We start from the raw sequence: 13,548 nt of genomic DNA, 5'->3' as shown, positions 1-13,548 counted from the left end.
CCAGAAGAACCAACCTGTAGTTGCCTAATCCCCCCATGTCCTGAGTGGAAACACCCTGAAGTGAGGTGACCTGTTTAAGAACACAAATTATACTCTACGATGCCGTTTAGTAAATCAAACACATTATTATTTTTGTTTTGAAAAAATAGCTGCAAAATGTTATAAATTTTAAGAATCAATTAATACATGGATGTTTATTTATTCAATCTTACTCCTAATATAATTAGTGTGTTATTTCATATAAATTGTTCTACACAAAATAACCCAAATGTTTTCTATTTTCAAATGTGTTATGTATTTAGTTTAATGGATGATTCAAAATAGTAAATAAAGTTTTTTAAATTAGAATTTTAATTGTAGTTATTTTTATTTTAATTAAATTCCATTACCATATACACATTACCAACTGGGATATGATATCACATCTAATTTTCCATTTACTGAAATTAATTCTCATCGGATATTATTTTAATAATTATTTTTTTAAATATATTTTAATAATTGATATTATTAAAACTAAATTGATGATGTAGTCAAAATAAAATTATGCTCCGATTGAAGAATAGAACAAATATTATAAATATAAGAAATAAATTAAAGAATAAACAAATATAAAAAATAGCTTAGAACACAAAAAATAATTATATAAGAATTATATATATTTATCTTCGTAATTATTTAATTTTATATTATAAAAAAATAAAGTTAAATATATTATTTCTTAAAAATCTATAGATGATATGGCCGATTGTTTGATAAGGATATCGCTAAATAATTGGTCGATAATCCCACAATTACTGATGTAATGACAATATACTAATAGTAATTTTATGCCAAAATTACATCTATTAAGGTAGGATGAGAGGTGATTCAATGTTTGAATTTTACTTTTATTAGATGAGATCGCGCTTTAAATTCATATTTTTATAAGTGTCTCTATTTTGCGATCACATAATTTATTTTAAATAATTATTATATAATGTGGATAATTTATAAATATAGGATAATCACTATTTGACTTGTGTGAAATATTTTGATATTCTTCTTTTATGGTAAAGAAATCTATATATTCAACATGAAAAAATTGAATTATATTATTGATTGGTATTGATTTTATTTTGTGATGTCATTTTAATATCTTTCCATATCAAGATCCAATATTCAATTTATTAACCATTCAATAATATAGATAGGATAAAGTTTATCCGCATGATTTATTTTATAAATAAAATAAAATAAATAAATATTTATAAAATTATATATGATTTTATTTTTTAAAATAAAAATTAATTATATTTTGAGTAATAGTAAATAATTATTTAAATAGTGATTTGTTAAATATTACAAAAAAGTATATTTTTATAATATATTTTATCAATCACTAAATAATAGTATTTTGTCTTAGTTAAAACAATATTTATTACTTTAAAATTATTGCCAAGTCTTTTAATTGGGTTTGGATTAAAATCAAATTATTTTTTAGTATTTCTTAAATTACATCAAATAGATTTTATTAGATTTATATTTTTTTTCTTAAAAAAAAAACCTATCGTTTAATCAACTCAAACCGAATAAGTTAAATTTGAAGTTAAATCTGTATTATCTTACAATATGATTTTTTTGAAAATAATTTTAAATTTTACATTTATATGTTTTATCTGGTTAAATAAGCTAATTTTAATTTTTTAAATTAAATATACCCATATTGTAAGATAAATACATCTTGATATGTTAAAATATTAATTTTAAAATATTTTAAATGTTGATTTTTTATTTTATTTAAAAATGATACACAAGTTTTATTATTTAAAAATTAAAGAAATAATATTTTATTATTAAAAAAATTTTAGTATAATAAGACATATTTGATATTTAATTTAAAGTTGTGGATATATTTAATTAAAAAATTAAAATGAAGCTAAGCACATCGGCGGATTTTGGATTTATTTCCATCTGATTTTGAGCCACTAATCCTAAGAACTGAAACAGATTTCAGACTGAATGAAACGGTAGGCAGCCTACCATACCATATGATACAGTAAGACTGAACGCAGCGGATGAAATCCCATACAAATAGATTTTAACAAGAGGGCGCTACGTGAGAACCAGAATGAGAAGAGAAATGAGAAAGGGTCAAAATTGCTCCACATGTCTCGGTTGGTGGATGCATGTCGACCATTTTCGATGATAGTTTCCATTTGATGGCCCTCCATTATCACCACACCAACAGCCCTTTCTTCTTTCCCGCAATTCACGCTCCTTTTATCAAATCACAATACCCATTAACCTTTTCCTTCTTATAACCATTTCTGTTCCTTTCTCTCTCATGAAATCACGTCTCTTTTCATCCAGGTAAGATACTTATATATTTTTTTTTTGGTTATGTGTAAGATACTTATATTTAATTCTCTTGCATTTGTCTCTACTGGGTTTTGCTTCTTTTCCTTTGTCTTGAAGTTGGTGGGAGATTCTTCTTGTTTCTTTTATAACCAAACCAGAAGGCAGACTCCTATGTTGTCCTATATATATGTTGTTTAATATCCGTAGAAAAGATGTTTACTTCATTGTTCTTGAACCCTGTCAAGGCGTTTTCTATAAGTTTCCTTAAAGTTTCTCATGGTTATTTTGATAGTGCAGGATCTTTCAGAAGTACTTGCCTTGGAATTAATTAATTAGCAATATATATTATTATATGGCAACAAAAGCAAAGGATAGTAATGGGACTCCTAAGAAGGAGAAGAAGGTCACACTCTCTTCAAATTCTCATCACCCCACTACCCACAAGCAATCAAATCTCAAATCAGCCACCGCGAGCTCCACTGCTAAAGACAAATCATGCAACTCAGCTCCAAACTATCTCAGGCCTACATTTAGCTCAAAGTCAGAGTCCTTAAATCCTGTCAGGAAAACTATCAATGAAGATGCCGCCCAAAAGCTTCTTAGAAGAAGATCCTTTGACAGGCCACCATCAGCTGCTCGTACGCAGAAGTCACTCATCTCTCCTGACCCTAAAGAGAGATTGGCTTCTCGGGATAGACAATTGCCAAATCGATCTTCCTCTTTTACGGCATCAAAAACTCCCTCTTCAACTAAACCCGTTTTGGAAAGGAGTTCTAGGTCGTTTAAACCTGTAAAATCTCAGCCATCGGCTGCAGGGAACGTAAAGAAGAGCTCAAACTTATCCAGGACTTCAAATCTATCCAAGACTGGAAGCAATGCTTCTCGTTCACCGAAAGTTCAAAATAGTCGTGGTAGCACTCAAACTTCGGATCTTAAAAACGAGCAAAAAAGATGTGAAGAATCTACGGTTCAAGAACATGAAGAGACAGCGAATGTTGAGAGGGTGGTAGAAGTCCCTAGCGATACGCCAAAGGCTGAAACTAAGGAAGACAAAGACGTTGTACAAGATACACAAGTTAACGATAGGGAAGATGAGAAGGTCAAGTCTCCTGCAGTTTCCACAGTTGTATCCAAGGCAGCTCAGGTTGAGGACGTTGAGCCTGAATTTCAAGAAGATGAGAATAAACATGAGGGAGAAAAAAATCACAGAAGCGATAGTCATCCTGAAGAGGGTATTGCAGATGGTGCTAAAGTTGAGAGCGATGAAGACAAAGGAGAAGAAGAAGAGGATGAAATTGTAAAGGTAGCTTGTACTTCTGAAGAACCTATAGATGAGAAGGAGGAAGAAAAAACAGACCAAGGCAATGAAAATGAAAGAAGCGAGGAGTTGAAGTCCAAGGAAGGAGAAGAAGTGGAGGAGGGTGTTGAAGGAGAAGGAAATGAGGAGGTCGCTAATGCAACGCAAAAGCAGCAAGGAGAACAAGGGAAGAAGGAAGCTCCAGCAGCTTACAATGACGTGATTGAGGAGACAAAGAACAAGCTACTTGAGAAGAGGAAGAACAAGGTGAAAGCATTAGTTGGGGCATTTGAGACCGTCATAGATTACGAAACTGCAGGCTCTAATAAATGAGAAAACATTATGTTTCGATCAAATTGAAGCCTTCCATGGACGATCTTTGAGGACGACGGCTTTGTAATTAATTCATTCAATGGTTTTATTAATTTTTCCTTCGATTTCGTGGATACTCTGTTCTATTAACACTTCATCAAAGCATGATATTGTGCTGCGCTGATATGTATGTATATATATAAACACATTTCTCTGTCTTCTACGTTCTTTATGTGAATATATGGCGATGAACAATTATATATACTTTGTGAAAAGAACTTGAAATTTTTAGTTTCAATCTCAAAAAGGTTCCTTTAGTGATTGCCCACTTAATCATGATGGAAATCTTTAAAAAAAATGTCAACCCAGAATCTCAATCATTATGTATATTCTCAAGCAATTCACCAAACAAATATGCAACAAGAAAAAAAAAATCACTTCTCAAACTACAATATAAATATATAAAAGAAGCCTCACTTATTGCTGCACTCTTATCTCATTCTCACATCCTCTAATTCACAAAGGGCTTTTAATAATCCCTGGTGAAACTATTCCCCCGGTAGTATCGTAGCTGCAAAGAAATCTGCCTTTCTAGCAAAAGTTGCCGGCGAAAATTTTCTATGAAAATCTCCGCCCTCTGGTCAATATCATCCTCAGAAGCATAACTTCTTGTTCTTTGAAGGGCTCGAACCCGCTTGTTTTCATCTGATTCTACATCTTCAATGCACCCATGAAGCCCTAACCGATCATTAAAGCTCAAACGCCTACGCCTCCGAGAGACATTGCGGAGAATTGAAGCTACGCGCCACCGCCTCAGGTTAAAGCTGAGTAGAAAGTTCAGCTTCTTCACGGCCCTCTTCAGGTGGCCTAGCACCGTCCAGTTTTTTCTGCCCATTTCGAAGCTCAGGTGAGTAATTGATGCTAAATTTGGGGGCTAATTGTTGGTATATGGCTATTTATAAGACAATGAGGTTCAGGAACTGAACTGAGTAGATTCTCAGACAAGATAAGCCAATTTAACGAGGAAGCGCGTTGGGAAGTACCTCTGCCTCGACCGCTAACCATGTTCGAAAATTCGTGAACAAGGACTAGGGTGACAGCCTAGTCACAAATAGCAAATATCACTGTTTGTTTGACCTTTTTTGTATCAGTTTATTGGACTGTCTTTTTGGCAATGGCACAGCTTATATAAAAATTAGTAACCGGTACAAGTCTTGCTGACTAAGTTTTCGCTTGGAACATGTTATGGATCGGATTGAAAGTGATCAGCACAAGCAACGTCCATTATAAAGTTGACCTTTTCAGATGAAACTTTATTACATTCAATTGGGCTTTGATTGACGCAGGCCAATGGGCTTCACTTCTTTGGTGAAATAGCTAAAATATTCATGTAAACAAACAATCAAAAAGTTAATTTTTTTCTTCAAAATTACTATTTGCAAGCAACATAGATGTTACATTGATAAAAATAAACTAGGGAAAATTAAGAGATTTTCTTCGCCCTAAGTAAAAGTAGCAAGAAAACAAAAACTTGCAATTTCTTACTAGTAAAAACTTACAATTCCTTAATATGTATGTATGGATGTGTAGAATGAATTAGACAAAAATCTTGTTATTGTTTCTATTTTTAAGTAGATACTAATAAAAATATAAATTAAGAAACTTAGATTTCACGAATATAGTTATTATTTTAAAAAGTCTATTTATAATTATTTTATGAATTTCATTTAATAAAATTTTTGAATAAAATAAATTTTAAATTTAAATAAGAAATCAATCTTACATATCAAAATTAAATTTTAATATAATAATAAATTATTATATATTTTTTAAGCAATTAAACTGAAATAAATCCATCAATTATCATTAAATTAAACCAAGGATATTTCTGATAATTCCATTATTCCATGAATATATAATAATATTAACATATATATCTAAAAATGTATAAGAATATATTCAATCGAATAAACTTAGTTTGATTTTAGCGAACACCAAATTAAAACAGCACATTAAATATTTTTCACGCATTCTACTGTATATTACATCTTTTTCAAAAGACAAAGTATTAGCTCAGTTCTCTTGTATTCCCCTTTTTTGGGGGATTTGTGATGGTGATGGTGATGGTGATGGGGAGGAAAACTCAACGTCCGGCTCCATATTAGACAACAGGATACGAGGAAGCATGCTTCAAGATGATCCTACTCTTTAACACAATACAAAATATAATATTCATGGATATGTAATTATGATTGCTACACTATCCTCTGCAAAATATGTTCGTTCTAAAGCTACCACCTCTGATAGAGGTGCAGCCAGTTTCAAACAACTGTTCAGCTGTAAAAACACCAACAGCCCTAGAACTTGAGCCGTAAGTAGTACCATACAAGTTGCTGTACTTGATAACAATCACCATTCTGTATTTCTTTTCCAGAATTAGATCAGCCACGTTACCAATAGATGTTGTGGTAGTAACACAAGGAGGTGGGCTTCTCATCATTGTCATAAGCGGCGCATTCAACTGCACAACATTTTATTAAAGTGTTAGCTTGCAAATAAGCAGTTTGAGCATATCACCATTAATCATGCTTCCCAAGATCGATATCCTAATGATGCTAATTTGTAACTACTCAGTAAACCAAGATGAGAAAAATATTTTGCAGCAGTAGTAATGTTAAAGGTACCTCAAAGCAGTCTTCACGATGCAATATTCCAACGCAACAGCCCCATTCATCCACAATTGGCACAACTTGATCCCTAAAGAAGCGCATAACCACTTTCTTCAATTCCAATGTACTAAGTAGTGGTTGAGCTTCTTTTAGTGGTGTCATGATACTCTCAATCGGTTCACTCAGGGAGACCTGTAGAGAAAAGCTAAAGTCAGGCAATTAAAAGAATCATCCATGTCAAAAACAAGTTACCAAGACAAGTCATGTGGGCAGTCAAAGATTAAACTCCTAGCTACTAAACACAAGTATCAATCTCATATCTGGAATCTAGATATTCCAAAACCAGAACCCATCATTGACAGCAAGTTATTTCATTTTAGAGACGAGGAATCCTGTCTCAATCTCAGCACAAGTCAGTGTTTACACTAGTACATATATATCATTCATTACTACTCATTTGCATTTTTAAAGATATTAGGAGCTATTCTTCAGCTTTCACCTACAGGCTTTAGCTTTTACATTGAGTGATAGTCAAAGACAAGAATCAATCTTTCCAATGAAAGTTCTAGAATACAAATCTTCAGCCCCCCCCCCCCCACCATTATTAAGTTTCAGCATAAGGCAAGGCAGGCCTATGGTGGTAGCCCACATTCTAAGCCTGATGGTATTCACAAAAAGGGATGTATTGGATTATACTAAGACCTATATTGGGTCCTTGTATTCCTTAGACATAATAAGGGTGTATAATTCTACTGCATTAAGCAAAGAATTAATGAACTTTGATACCTGAGGGAGCGAGTAAGGACTGAACAAGGATTTCACAAATCCCAATAAGGCTTCTATGCGCAAAGCAACCTGCAATATAAAGGTAAGTAATTGTTGGAACACATTTAAGAAATATATATTAACCAGTCAGGACTATCTTAATGAAACTTACATGATTGCAAACCAATGAAAAATTAAAATTTTTTAGAGTGATATTGAAATGCAATGAGTTATTGATACCCCTGAAGAACCTGAACAGCACTAATGCAATTGCTTACCACTTGCAAAGAACTTTTCAGAAGATTCTAAAACTAGAATAATACACTGAATGCACTTAATACTTTGACAAAAAAAAATATATATATATATATATATACTTAATAGATCTTCAGTATACTATATTAGTTTAGGTGTTTAGCCAATTTCCCTTAATTTGAAATGCAGAAAATTGAATGGCATTACATACCATGCCTCCTCGACTTGTCCATGATATGCCTTTCCATTTTTTTACAATACTCGTAAGATTTTCTACAGCTGCATCAACCTGACAAATGCATAACATATACAAAAATTCCGAAGTTCAATTTTATATATAACAGCTTATCAAAGCATGGATAAAAGTAGAAGTATTTGGAAGCAAGAGTGTATATTTCCCTGCCTAAGAAATTATGAAGAAAAGTACAATGGTAAAATTCTCTGTAATACTCCAAAATTATACATTTAGGGTTTTCTCTTTTTCTTTTTTTTTCTACAGAAATAGTAGATTTTGCACCTGACCATCATTCAAAGTGGCCTCCATGAGAAGATGATCAGCTTCCTCTTGAATCGCTGGAGAAATAGTCCCAGTTGAATCTGGCCATAAGCACTTGTGCAGATTTTTAACCATATGGTAATCTCCTTGAATGGCAAAGGTACGCATCAGGGACAAATAGAGGTGAGGCTTTGGACGCAAGTCCCTATTCAGACCAGCTCGCTTTATGATTTCTCCAAATATGCAAAGAGCACCTAAATGTATGATAGACAGACACCTTAAGGGTGACCTAAAAGATAATTGGCAGTTTCTCCCATAAAAATACAAGGTTTCATTATTTCCTTATGTCACTAGCAGAAAGCATAAAAAAATTTGAACTACAATGTGTTACCTGCATGCATTAGATTGAGGTGAACAACATGATGTCAGAACACCAACAGAAAATGTTAGTAGTACAGGATGAATACAGACAACTAGTGACATGATATGCACACACCTTAAACAGACAATTTATGGTTAATGCATATCCCTGTTTCCATAATCTTTTTGCAAAGCAATATTTAACTCATGCGAGTATCGGATGAATACTTGAGTATCAATTAAGCACTTCATCAATTATATAGAGATCTAGACAAATATGGTTAAATGAATTGAAAAAAAATATCAATTTTTAAATCATGTTCAGTGTCGCTGAATCTGAAAGTAAATTCATAAGGAAGCCTACCTTTCATTGAGCCACAGTTTAGCAGTGCATCAACTATAGCAGTGAATGCAGTTCGATCGATAAATAAATCATGATGTGATTTCATTTCCAATACAATTGTTTGAACTGAAAGGAGATCCTTTGATTTCCCAAAACCCTGAAAGATGGTGAGAAAAGCAAAGGTCTTAGCGGAAAAGAAAAACAAAAAAAAAAAGAAACTACAAGGCACAAGGTGCTGATTTCCCACTACATAAAGTTAAGAAGCCAATTCATCAATATAATAAGATGTATAAAAATAAAAATAATTCTAGAAACAAATTAATAATTTGGCGGACTTTTCATTATCCACTTTGAGATCCCACAAACTTCCTATTACAGAATTACACTAGCACATGCACAATTACTGACCTTAAGTATCGTAGTGTAGGTGACAACATCTGGATAAAGATTGTCATTTTTTGATTTTTGTGCTTTTTCCTGCAAAAGATCAGAGGAATCATTCTTTAGGTTAACCATCTTAAGTTCTTGTATACCATTCTAATTTCTTGCATGCAGAAACTTGTGACCTTCATTTCCTTGAAGAAATGCATTGCAGCATTGACATTTTCATTCTTGACACATGCTAATATTAGGGTATTATAGGTGAGCCTATCAGGGGTTAATCCAAGACGTAATATCTCATCTTGCACAGCCAAGGCAGCTTGAGGACACCCAGCTTTTATATATCCCTGAAAATTAAAATGAGGAAGACCCTCAGATCTTACAAGCATAAGGTTAAATGTAAATATTAACTTTCTAAGGCTCAAAATAAAAATAATAGATAAATAAATAAAAAGTAGAAACCCACACTCTCTAAAGCATGGTCCTCTTAAACAAGTGTAGAGCAGTACAAAACCTTCATTAGTAAGTTGTATATCAAGACCGGAGGATTGCCTCCTTCACGAAGCAAAAACCCATAACGTGCAAGAAGACCATTAGCACGGCGTAAATCTCCTGTACTACAGCAGTCAAGCAAGGCAATAATAAAAGTAAGGTTAAGGTTAAGAATGCTAAAATAAAAAAAGACAAAAGAATTTTCTCCATAGTTCGATAACCTGCTTCAATTATTGCATTTAATAGACCGATGATGAGTGGCGCCGATAATTTTGCATTTCCCCGAGCAGAACCTTGTTCCAGGGACTCAAGTATCTGAAATGCTTCATCGATTCTTCGAGCCTCTCCCAAACCCTTTCAAACAGTAATCAATTAAGAATAAGAAGAAGGGTTCATATTGATGCTTGGGGAAAAAATCTGATGTATTTAGAAGTAGTGAAGTACCTTCAGTAGTGTACCATATGTGACTCCATCAACGCCACAACTACCCGGCTTCGACATCTCATCGAAGACCCGAAGAGCTGAATTAATATCACAGCAATGCACACAAGCCTCCATCACCGCATTCATAATGATCGTGTTAAGCTTGCCATAGCTTCTTTTGGCAACTTCAATTTCTTCAAAAATCTACAGGAGGAGGTAAAATGGATAATCATTAATCAGGGTTCCATTAAGAATAAGAATATGAGGAGGAAGAAAAGGTACCTGTTGGAGTTGTCTTCGACGAGTAAGTTGAACGATGCGAGAAGTAAGTCGCTTGAGATTGGAGTGTCTGCGAGGAGGAATCTTGAGCAGACGACGCCGTGGTGGAGCAGAAGAAGAAGGAGGAGAAGATAAGAAGAAGGTAGTGAGAGAGGGTAATGGTTTAGATTTCAACGGCGATAGAGGTACAATTTGATGCATTGCGGATGATGAAGGATGACCTCCGCCATGCAAGTGAGGAGCAACGGATAATGCTAGGACGAAAAAGAGAAGATTGGATGGGTCAGGTCCAGACTCCAGTAGTTGGGACCCGAAGGAAAGGAAGGGATGGAAAGGAAAGGAAAAGAAAGGATTTTTTTGGGCCCGCCCTATCCCGTTTGCGCTCTTGGGCCTCACCCTCAGTGGTTAGAGGCTTTGCAAAACGCAATTGAGAGGTTTTCTATAAGGATAAGAAGTGGATAAAAAGGGCATTAAGTTTAAAATAAAATATTGAAGTTTTAATGTGATGACAAAATTACATTTTTTTTATTAGAGGACTGAGGTTTGGAGACTATATTAAAATCGGTAAAACATATTATTAATTAAGACTCTCGGATTCACAGTTTTAATCTGATAATAAGTGTATCTGAATAAATCTTAAAGATCTCAAATTCTATTTTTTCAATCTCTTTATTCCCAATTCAAAAAAAAAAAAAAAATAAAACTCTCAATTTAATTCTAATTTTTTATCTGTATATATTTTTTAAAAAAAATGTCATGCTCAAGTTTCATTATAAATAGAAAAATGAAAATCATAATCCCAACAATTTAGAAAATAAAATTCAAAATGTCTACATTAAAATTAATAAAATTTAATTTCATTGATCTTTATATTTTATCAACATGATTTAATTTAATGCTAACGCTAAATAACATATTAATTTGTATGTAGAGTATAAATTTATTAGTTTAACGGTTAATAAATTAAATATGTATTTTAAAAATTATGTTGAGTTGGTTAGAGTATATAAATAATTGAAATAAAAGTGCATTAACTTTACATTAATCTCATAGTAAATATCCCATTTAAAATTATTAAATTTATTCTTATATTATACTCAATTAAAAAGTATAATGAAATTATTGTGATTTAATTGCCTCAATAGGAAAAAAAATGACATAAAGTTACATTTCTTTAACTTATGAAAAAAAATTATAAAACAAATACTAGTTGATAACCGCCGGGCCTCATCCACCCTGGACAAGGTCAGGCTCAAGTGAACTAGCCGACCCAAAACTCACAAAACTCCTTAGGTCAGCAGGAAGAAGCTCAGCCCGATGATGTGACGTGAGGGAGAGGAGCTAATCCAGTCACTTCGCAGCCATGCCCACACGCGCGCCGGAAAAATTAAATGGCCGTCTGGCATGGAGAGAGGTCTGACACATCTGTATGTACGGAGCTGAGTGACAGAGACAGCTAGCATTGTAAGTAGATATATACCACAAGCATAGGAGGAGGGTCCTTCCTACTTCTTCCTCGGCTCCATATTTTTACATTATTTTTCTCTGCAACTCTTGCTTATCCATACTACACTAGTTCATGAACTTGACTTGAACGTCGAAGGGTCTCCACCGGGGGCATCCTCAGTAGACCCTTGACCATCTTTTCTTATTTTGCAGGTTCTTTCATCAAATCGAACATTGAGAGACCCATATGATGGACCTGTATGATAGAGCAAGAAGAAAACCATATCTATCCTGGAGTAACAGGAAAATCAGATTTATCAAATGGCGTCGTCTATGGGAACGAAAGAGATTTTTACTATCTTTAAAATTCATAAATTCACCCATTGAAATCCACATGAAGAAGGTATGAAAGTTTATATAAAAAGGAAGCTGGAGGTTTACAATAACCCAACTGAAAAAAAAAATAAAGATTCATTATGTTCAGGAATATTTTAATAGTCTTTCAAATAGTTTATTTTAATATTTATCGAATTTTATTACTACTAACTTTTTCTTTAAAACCTGGTGAAGTGAAACGGTAGATCGAAATACTTATCTATGAGTATAAAATTTTAATATTTTCTATAAAAAAAAATTAAATAATGATGTATATATTTATTGAGATTGTAAGGTCGGCCGTGTATATGTTGTAAAGGTGAGATGGGTCGGCTATAAGGTCCCAGATTAGCAAGTTAGAGAGAAAATTAATAAATAAAAAAGAGGCAAGGTCAGACTAGCATTTCAGGTCGGATAAGGCACGATTCATGGCCATCCAACTTGGTTGCACTGCAGCGCCCCTCAAGTATCGGGGCAACATGGAGACAATAAAAAATGATCAAATGTCCAAGCTGACCGAGGTGGATGAACTCAGACTTTGTATGTTGTCCAGCTTGAAGATGAGGTGAACTGAGATATCCCTAGTCGGCATGGTCGGCATTAGTCCGTCTGACCGACGAAAGGACGACTGATCAAGCACCACTGATAAAGCACCACTAGTAGGACCACCAATGGTTTCGCTGGTCGGAGCATCGAAATGACGCTTGATCAGAGCATCAAGGGATCTGCATGGTCAAGCCCGTAGGTCGGACACTCAAGAGCTGGACAGATCCGTTGGGTTACCAGGTCGGCAAGCCTTCAATCTCTGATTGAATAGGCCAGCTCTAACACCTGGACGCTTGATCAGAGCATCGAGGGATCTGCATGGTCAAGCCCGTAGGTCGGACAATCAAGAGCTCGACAGGTTGGTTAGGTTACCAGGTCGGCAAGCCTTCAACCTCGGATTGAATAGACCAGCTCTAGCACCAGGATGTCAAGCAGTCAAAATTGGATTGTACAGGCTGACAATGCCACCCGATTAGCAGATCTCAAGAGAGGGCTAAACAGGTTGGGTTCACGACAACCTTTTTGCTAAGGCACTAAAAAAAAAAGAAAAAAAAAAGAGAATGGAAGAAAACTAAAGCCAACCAGCCACCAGCCAAACCCACCATCCCAGCTTCTACACAGAGAGAGAGAGCAAGCAAGAGCGAACAACAATATACCATTACCTGATTACCATATATATTGGGCACGAAGAGAGAGAATCAGATAGAAAAGTGTACATTCAGAGAGATGGAGGGGAAATGAGCGTATGCCTTGTCGGCAAGAAGAACTT

The 13,548-nt window shown here is 34.2% G+C and overlaps 3 protein-coding genes across 3 annotated transcripts; 1 reads left to right on the top strand and 2 right to left on the bottom strand.

Annotated features, from left to right (window-relative positions):
* Positions 1-2,147: 2,147 nt before the first annotated feature.
* On the top strand, positions 2,148-4,193 carry LOC110604200 (myb-like protein X). The gene is made up of 2 exons (XM_021742334.2): positions 2,148-2,352; positions 2,638-4,193. Exon 2 carries the CDS (start codon positions 2,693-2,695, stop codon positions 3,968-3,970), a length of 1,278 nt encoding a protein of 425 aa, XP_021598026.1. The 5' UTR covers positions 2,148-2,352; positions 2,638-2,692; the 3' UTR covers positions 3,971-4,193.
* A 285-nt stretch (positions 4,194-4,478) lies between these two features.
* On the bottom strand, positions 4,479-4,844 carry LOC110603324. The gene has a single exon (XM_021741019.1). The coding sequence runs from the start codon at positions 4,842-4,844 to the stop codon at positions 4,479-4,481; it is 366 nt and encodes a 121-aa protein (XP_021596711.1).
* A 1,291-nt stretch (positions 4,845-6,135) lies between these two features.
* On the bottom strand, positions 6,136-10,736 carry LOC110602969 (pentatricopeptide repeat-containing protein At5g10690). The gene is given in 13 exon segments (XM_021740594.2): positions 6,136-6,271; positions 6,273-6,470; positions 6,634-6,810; positions 7,405-7,473; positions 7,850-7,927; positions 8,156-8,388; positions 8,859-8,994; positions 9,246-9,314; positions 9,404-9,565; positions 9,733-9,830; positions 9,932-10,064; positions 10,155-10,337; positions 10,416-10,736. Coding segments are annotated over 13 exon segments (1,824 nt in total). The 5' UTR covers positions 10,614-10,736; the 3' UTR covers positions 6,136-6,181.
* Positions 10,737-13,548: the final 2,812 nt, after the last annotated feature.

Source organism: Manihot esculenta, chromosome 16 (assembly GCF_001659605.2).
Source record: "Manihot esculenta cultivar AM560-2 chromosome 16, M.esculenta_v8, whole genome shotgun sequence".
Classification (NCBI taxonomy): Eukaryota; Viridiplantae; Streptophyta; class Magnoliopsida; order Malpighiales; family Euphorbiaceae; genus Manihot; species Manihot esculenta.
The sequence above is the reverse complement of the archived record's forward strand: the minus strand, read 5'-3'. Positions and strand labels throughout refer to the sequence as shown.

What these genes read in the sequence shown, in the direction of transcription:
- LOC110604200 (XM_021742334.2), top strand. Translation starts at nt 2,693, where the DNA reads ATGGCAACAAAAGCAAAGGATAGTAATGGGACTCCTAAGAAGGAGAAG.
- LOC110603324 (XM_021741019.1), bottom strand. Translation starts at nt 4,844, where the DNA reads ATGGGCAGAAAAAACTGGACGGTGCTAGGCCACCTGAAGAGGGCCGTG.